Source organism: Alligator sinensis, unplaced genomic scaffold (genome assembly GCF_000455745.1).
Source record: "Alligator sinensis unplaced genomic scaffold, ASM45574v1 scaffold597_1, whole genome shotgun sequence".
NCBI classification, from domain to species: domain Eukaryota; kingdom Metazoa; phylum Chordata; order Crocodylia; family Alligatoridae; genus Alligator; species Alligator sinensis.
Window position 1 is genome coordinate 765,909 of NW_005842074.1, and position 7,934 is coordinate 773,842.

The 7,934-nt window shown below is 38.7% G+C and overlaps 1 protein-coding gene across 2 annotated transcripts in view; it reads right to left on the reverse strand.

The window, feature by feature from the left end:
• The window catches only part of LAMA1 (laminin subunit alpha 1), a 127,432-nt gene that overhangs the window by 30,983 nt on the left and 88,515 nt on the right, over positions 1–7,934 (reverse strand). For both annotated transcript variants that reach the window (XM_025204249.1, XM_025204250.1), the window contains exons 34-40: positions 7,297–7,408; positions 6,973–7,135; positions 4,177–4,387; positions 3,824–3,940; positions 3,569–3,732; positions 3,070–3,208; positions 551–644 (exon numbers count right to left, since the gene is read on the reverse strand). In XM_025204249.1, the coding sequence (XP_025060034.1) occupies positions 551–644; positions 3,070–3,208; positions 3,569–3,732; positions 3,824–3,940; positions 4,177–4,387; positions 6,973–7,135; positions 7,297–7,408 (1,000 nt within the window). The remainder of the gene's footprint in view (positions 1–550; positions 645–3,069; positions 3,209–3,568; positions 3,733–3,823; positions 3,941–4,176; positions 4,388–6,972; positions 7,136–7,296; positions 7,409–7,934) is intronic.

The window sequence follows — 7,934 nt, forward strand, 5'->3', positions numbered from 1 at the left end:
AAATCTTCTGAAACTTTTCAGAGTAATAAAAACTTGAAAGGATTTAGAAATGTATAGATAGGATGGTGAGCTAAAAGGCATTTTATACAAGCACTGAGTACATGTTCAGCTTGTTACTATATATTTCACCTGAGCTTAGACAGTAAGAAAAATATTAGATACCCATGTGGTCATTAGGCCTAATTCATCACTGGCTCTGAGGTAAACGGACTGTGCAAGAATTAATCTATCTTTATTGGCCCTTGCATCCGCTCTAATGACTAAATTCACTGCATTTGGAGAAATAATCGGTAAGGAATAATCAGTTATGTTCTAGAAGTATGTTTTGGAAAAAGAAGAGACACAGAACAGAGGTTTCCTTTTAATATTCACAAAGGAAAATTATGTTCCGTATTTGACATTACAACAACACTTATCCATGATGCATTGGTTTATTCTTCTTATTTATGTCTCTTCCCCATTAAATTTACATTCACTGCATATTGAACATATAGATAACAGTGGATAGCTATGAAAATACTGTGAAAAATGTACATTCTATGCAACTTACCATCATTTTTCCTCTTCAGATTTTTTGCTTCATTTAGAAATTTCAAACTAAGCAGTAGGGTGTCTTTCCCAAGAGAATCAAAAGATTCGCCTGGCTGAAAAAACAAACAATGCTTGCCAAATATGAAAAAAATAAGTTCAACTGCAAGAAATTCTACCAATCCTCAAATGGTATTGATTTCATGTATATTCTGATTATTATGATCTTTTCAACATATTAGTTTGCTAAGCATGAATTCACTAACTTTGGGACATTAACGTTTTTCAGTATAACAAAAGTAAATAAACAATAGTGAATCTTGGTATGACCTGATGGAATAGAAACTAGGAATGATAAACTATTACATTTAAACTCAGGTGCTGATTCACAGTTTTACCTCAGGAAAGTCGGTAATGACAAAATTATGAAAACTGGGTACTTAAAGATAGGGACTCATATTAAAAAATGTGGGCTTTAAGCTTTCTTTGAACCACTTTCCCCATATGTAAAGTGGAACTTACTAGTAGAAAAGCATTTTGCAAGTATGCTAATTAGTTTGAACATAACTTTGAGCATACAGGGTGGATCTACACATGCTATTAAGGTGATGGAATAAACTCTGGCACAGTTTGCGCCAGAGTTAACTGCTCCTGGGCAGGTTCATACTTTGAGCCAGGGCGGAGCAGCCCCAGACTGGAAGCAGGCTTGGGGGTCAGCCCTGAGATTCAGGTGGCAGCAGAGGGCGGCCAGGAGATGGCTGGGGCACAAGGGTGCCCAAAGTGCAGAGCCACGTGGCGAGGCGGTGCGTAGGGGTCTGGCCCCCTGCTGTCTGAGCTGACTGGATGCAATTTACGCCCAGGTCAGCATTACACATGCATTTGACCATAAGATACTACTGTCCCTAACCGTACTCTCCTATGGCACAGTTAATTTACTGCACTCTAATTCTGGCATTTGTGTAGACAATGACACTTTACTACAGAGCTAATTAGTCAACTCTGCAGTAAAGCACATTTGTAGATGCACCCACAGAGTGCTAGATATGTGATACGACTTTTTGTACTAGCTCATGAAACAATTAAAAAAAATTTTTTCTAGTAGTACCCACAATGTGCTAGGTACTGCTCAAACTTGAAAAAGAAGAAAGGGTATAATGTAAAGCAAAATGTCTAAGTTGGTAATCTTGGTAATAGAAGACTAAGACTGGCCCAATGTCCTGAAGGTAGCAAGACTAAAGGATGACTAAATAAATATGTAGTTAATGAAATATATATGATTCTGGAACATTTTCAACACATAAAGCAATGTGGAAGAGGTAAAGAAAGTCTGTGCTAGGAGTGAGCTCAGTGTAGGTGTTAAGTGGGATAGATTTTGTAGGAACAAAGATATCAGGGTTAAATAGACCAATAGAGAATACACACACACACACACACACACACACACACACACACACACACGTATGTGTTTGTATGTATATAACTGAAATGAAGGAAAAAGCATATTGTTTAGAAAAGACTGAGAGGCAGCTAAGTGATGGGTACGTAAGGATTGGAGACCTCAGAATGGCCTACAGCAATGCTGCCCAACCATTTCACCCTGCAGGGTGGTGCTGGTTTGTCGGTGGCCTGGATCCAGCCAGCAGGCTTGATCTAGAGCACAAGATAGGTGCAGTAGGGGCCAGACCTGGACCATTGGGGGTTGGGGTAGCACAGCTCCAACCTGTCCATGCACGGGGAAGGGGCATGGCCTGGTTCTGACCCAGCCATGCAGGGGAGGGGAGTGTGGCCCAGCCTCGACCCAGGTGCATGGGGTTTGGGAATTTGGTGGCAGGGTAGGGGTAGTGGTATTAATTGCCATTGCTTCCCGACCACTAAATTCCCTGATGCATGGGGAGCATCATGGACTAGATGCAATGGCTCCACAGGTCAGATTTGGCCTGTGAACCAGAGGCTGAGCACCCCTATCCAGGTGGAATGGGAGAAGTGGATGATGTTAAATGAAATAAGCTAATGTTTGGAGATAAGAAGTAGAGTATAATAAAGATATGCTCGTGTTGTTGGCTACTTTGAGTGGGGAGGTGATCCAGGGATGGAGGTCAAACAAGGAGGTGAAGAGAAAAATCAGTGTCAAAGGGAGTGTCAAAAATGAAGCTACATTCATAAAAAAGTGAGGGTGGAAGGCTGTGATGAGGAGAAAGAAAATCTGATAATCAAAGTCCAGCAGGAAGGTGACTCAGATGATGGATACATGAAAGAAAAGAATTACCCAAGGGAGTATTTTTCAGAAGTGGAAACGAAGTGGGAAAGATGTTCAGGGAGAATAGAAAGCAACAGGTGGTATCAAAGAACATGATACTGCCACCATTGTCCTTTGGGATTAAGTCAGGACAGGAATCACGAAAGGAGGCAAGAGTGGATTCAGCAGATGTCTGACAAGGAGACTCAGATAGTAGAGTACAGAATGATGGAAAAGCATATGAGCAGGCATTCATAGAAGAGCCGGATATGGGAGGAACCTACGACTTAAACATGAACACTTACCAGGTCCAAGGGGTCAATTATAATTCGAGAAGCATCATCTGCTAGACTCTCTGTACTTTCAATCAAACTTTTAATGTTGGGGTGGGCATAGATAGTATTGGTTGCATTCAAAGATACATTTCTTACATTTGAAAGGCCACTGTGGAAGAAAAAAAAATATACATCTATTTATATAAATATCTGCAATTGATGGGTATATAAAAAGTCATACAACATTGTATCCACTGATCATACATTAATTTAAACAGTAATGTGCTAGTTGTTTTAGAAATGGTCATTCATGTGAACAGAAAGACATTAATCAACCCTTTCTACATCTCTAAAATAAAAATACCACTTACTTACATTAAAAGTAAAAGCAACTAAATTTACTGTAGTTTGAAAAGAAGAGAAAAAATGATCTGCTCTCTTAGCAGCTTAATGTATTATTTATCTTAACTACATCTGGCAGTAATGTAGATGAAGCCTCTATTGAGTTCATAAATCTTGATGCTTTTACCTGTCTAAAACGTCTGCAAGTCTTTGAAGTTCAGCTGCATGATCCTCTGCTCTGTAGACTAGGTCAAGCATTCTTCTCATGGACATCTGCATAACCAGGTCATCCACATGATGCCGCAATTTCGCATTCCAGAGAACCAGCCCATCTCGTTGGAAATCTAGATTCTTAGTAGTAGCATTATTTACTTTTTTAAAGAATCAAATGAAACAGACAACAGACTACACAAAATTAATATTAGCATGTTTAGAAACTTACCGATGTAGAGTTCTTTACATCTGTGGCAAGACGTGCAGCAACATCCACCAATGCCTTCCCTTCCTTAACTAGCATGATGAAAAGGTCATTTTCCTCATTTATGTTTAGCTTTTCATTCTGTAACATAAATCAATTGCTTTGTGAAAAGCTGTAGAATGAGCTAGTGCAGAAGTCAAATACTGTCTAACCTTTTCTATTATCAACATTTCATAGATTCTACATAGGCTTTTTTGGATATTAAAAATATTAGCTTTAAAATCTAAAGAAGAATTTAAGTCTCTAAAGTGAACTATTTAAAACAAAATATTTATTTGATACTTTTGTATTTGACAATGTGGAACCTCCAATCTTACATTTAATTCTGCCAGGTTACTATAGATAAGGGGAAGCAGACGGTTCGTCTCATTTGTGTTAGCATGAGCCTCATTCACCAAGTCCTGGGCTTCCTGTAGTCTGCTCATGTGGTTTGATAAGAGATCACTTGTATCTTTTTTCAGTTCTGCAAATTCTTGCTGGGGTCTGTGATACTCTTTCTGAACCCGTAGCAACAACCTTTCTGCAGCTCTAATAAAGAGAGAAAGAGGATAGTCAATAAATGTAGGTGGGTGTGAGAATTGAAAACAGAGGATTATCCAAGCTAAATGCTGACTTTTATATAAACTTACACAAGTTTGTTCACGAACCAGAAACACACATCCAGCTATAAAATTTGCTTGTACCAACAGAAAACTAGATATTGCTGGTTTATGTTTGTGACGAGCTTTGTGGCTTGTTAGCTTTGCCCATGACCTCAGTTAGAGGGAAAATGGACTCTCTACATATTCTTAATAAAAATATGCAATCTCTCAGTACAATAGTTACTAGAAGAGAGAAAAATCCTGTACCTATCCTTAAAAATGGTTTTATATGTAATCCTAGAATTACTGCCAAAGAATTACCTAACCTTTATTTATCTATTTATTTACCTTTATTACCTATATTTTTTCATGATGGTTATTTTTGCACCTTCCAGCAAAATATTTAGTCCTGGCTATTTTCAAAGACAGGATGCTGAACTCAGGTTTCTAAGGATCTGACCCTTCACGGAACTCCTATGTTCCACCAATATATAACATGCACACTACAGGCCCTGAAGTGCCACTTCTACATAAATAATTCTGATTTTTCCTTTAATCTGCTTTTTTTATGTCTTCAGCTACAGCAAAGTATGTTTCATTTATAGAGTTATCACAAACTACAAAGCACATTTCATCTCACCTACTAAATACCAGCTATGTATTTGCATTTATATTTTTAAAATATTGATCTATAGTTCTTAACATCAGGAACTGTAGTTCTACTTCACAATAAAAAACAGAAGGTGCTAGTATGAATATATTTTACAAGGCGGCATCCCCTAAACTATAGCAGAAAGGTTACTCTCTAAATTGATGGGGAACTTTGTCTTCTGAAGTAAATGTAGAAAGACCTAAGTTATAAATACTGTTTAATGGTATATCATCGAAAAGGCAATTCACTGTGATCCATGAGGTAACTATCTGCTCCCTGACAAATGCACTGTCAAGCTGCTTATTTAAATCAGTTTTGAATTTGCAGCTGCATAGCAAGATAAATTCTGCAGAGCAAACTCTTACAGTACTGGCATAAATCTTATTAACTCTCTTCTTCAATCTGTCAAAGGACAGTTATCAGAGAACTTTCAGAAATTTCTGCTGTGAGCCAGTAATTGAAAAAGTTAATTGAGAAATGCCCTGTATAACAGTCCAGGCTACTGTGAAAGTCAGAACATTCTGTTACTATGTGATGGAGTGATTGGAGGTGCTTTTATATGCTAAGTCATTCATTATTATGAGAATAACTAGTTTGCATTTTAGTTCATTTTCATGTCTTTTTTTTTTAAAAATTACTAGACAAGACAAGAGCAAGCATGAGAGATTGGTGAGCAAAGTGAAGCATGCTTGCTACCCAACTCTACTTTGGGATCACATTAATATATGAAAATAAAATTATTCAATTTATCTGACACATTTAAGCAAACACTGGGCATATCTACACGTGCAATTAATGCATCTGAATTTTCTGCGCAGAAAATTCAGGCTCATTAAAGCACTCCCTGGGACATGTCTACATGTGTGCCCCCATTGGGAACAAACTGAACTCGACAGGATCAGCCCAGTCCAGGGCTCTGTCCTGCTCTGTCCCGCTGCTCTGTCCCGCTGTAGCAGCCAGGGGGAGCTCTGTGGGGGAGGAGGAGGGAAGTTGTTCTGGCTGGGCAGGCAGCTGCCTCCCAACCATGTGGAGATCGCCTTAATAATACGTGTCCTTATCTCCAAATGGCTAGAAGGCAGCTGCCTAGCAGCCAGGACAGCTCTCCAAGCCATGTGGAGGATTGGGACCCAATCTCCGTGTGGCTGGCAGGCAGCGTCCCACTGAGCCAAGAGAGCTCCCCCTGCCCCCTGTGGCTCCCTGCTGCCTAGGTTGACCAGGACCAATTTGCTCCCAGTTAGCATCTACATGTGCAGTACAGCACACCAGTTAGTGCACTGTTTTTCTAGTGCCTGCATCTACAGGTACTATTAGTACCTGTGTCTACAGGTACTAACTAGAAAATGGTGTATTAGACTAATATATTGCACAGTAATTGCTTGATTTTGATTCTCCAAAGCATTTGGCATCAGTCTAAATCTGAAGTCAACAATAAAATTCTTATGGATTTCAGTGAAACTAGAGGTAGGGAAATGAACATTTTAAAAATCCCACCAAAATTCTGTAAAAGAGGCAGTATTTAGGTTTCCCAGTTCTGGCAACTAATAATTTTAAAGTATTATTATTATTACTACTACTACTACTATGACTATCAATAATAATAATAGCCGTAATAATACTAAGAATAATGCGTGGTGTCATACATACCATCTCTGCTCCTGTCTTTACCATCAGTCCCTCAAAAACTAGTGATACGTGTATGTAGGGACAAATACCGGTGAATCTTAGCATCACAGTGAGTAGGGTTTATAAAATCCTTACATGTGTTTCAAACAGTCTACCCTACAGTTCCAGCACAGCACAACCAACATGTTTTCTTTCCATATACTGTTACAAAACTGAGATATTTTCCAGGTATATAACAGCAATGAGATAATACTTACTTCAGTACAGCATTGGCATTTTGGTGCTGCTCCCTGAAATGCCTTTTATGCATTGTTTCCAGCAGGGTAGAGATATTCTCCAGCAAACTCTGAGTTGTGCTGTTTGACAGCTGGAAATCCAGACCCAATGTCTCATTTAATGATGTAGCCACTTCAGCAAGGACTAAGTGAGAATGAAACAATTCATTCAAGTCATTAGGAAAAAGATGGAGTAAGTTTGAATCCCTTTCACAAATTTAGCATAGATATCCTCCCTTTGGAAACAATTGTCTCAGATTTACAAAAGGTGTATGAGTGGCCATAGTTTAAAATCAGGCACATTACCTTTGATGGTTGTATACACTGTCTCAATAGATACAGTCAATTCCTGACTCCTGTTCATGTTTCTTTGAGTGCTGCTGTTGAGTTGCCAGCCCCTCTCCAACATTCTAGTCAACTAGCATAAAAACAAATTAATGTTTTTATGATAACATTTCAAGACTTGTGGTTTTCTTCTGAATTTTTTACTGAATAAAAAACGTTTCTAAGGTTTTCAGTGAATTGTATGGGGACAAAAAACAAATAACGCTTCCTGACAAATAAGGTCAAGTTTAAGTGGATTTCAGATGCTGGCCAACCAACTGAGATGAGATGCCTGCAGGTGGATTAGTAATTGTGCGCCTTGCATCCTTCAATATCAGTGAGACATTGCTCTCTAAATTACAAGAGATATTGCCACCCCGAAATAATTACTTTGAAGAAGAGAAGATGAAATTAAAATATTTTAAAATAAAGTCATTTTCCAGATATGGCACCTCATGTAATAATAGCAACATCTGTATCCTTGAAGATGCTGATTTATGTTAGAAATGTAGAAGAGCACAAGCAGTCAATAAATGATATGGCAGATCTCTAGTACATAACACTGCTATCCCCATTTATTACTTCCCTGGTGGGGCATGGGGGGTAGGGGAAGCGGGGGG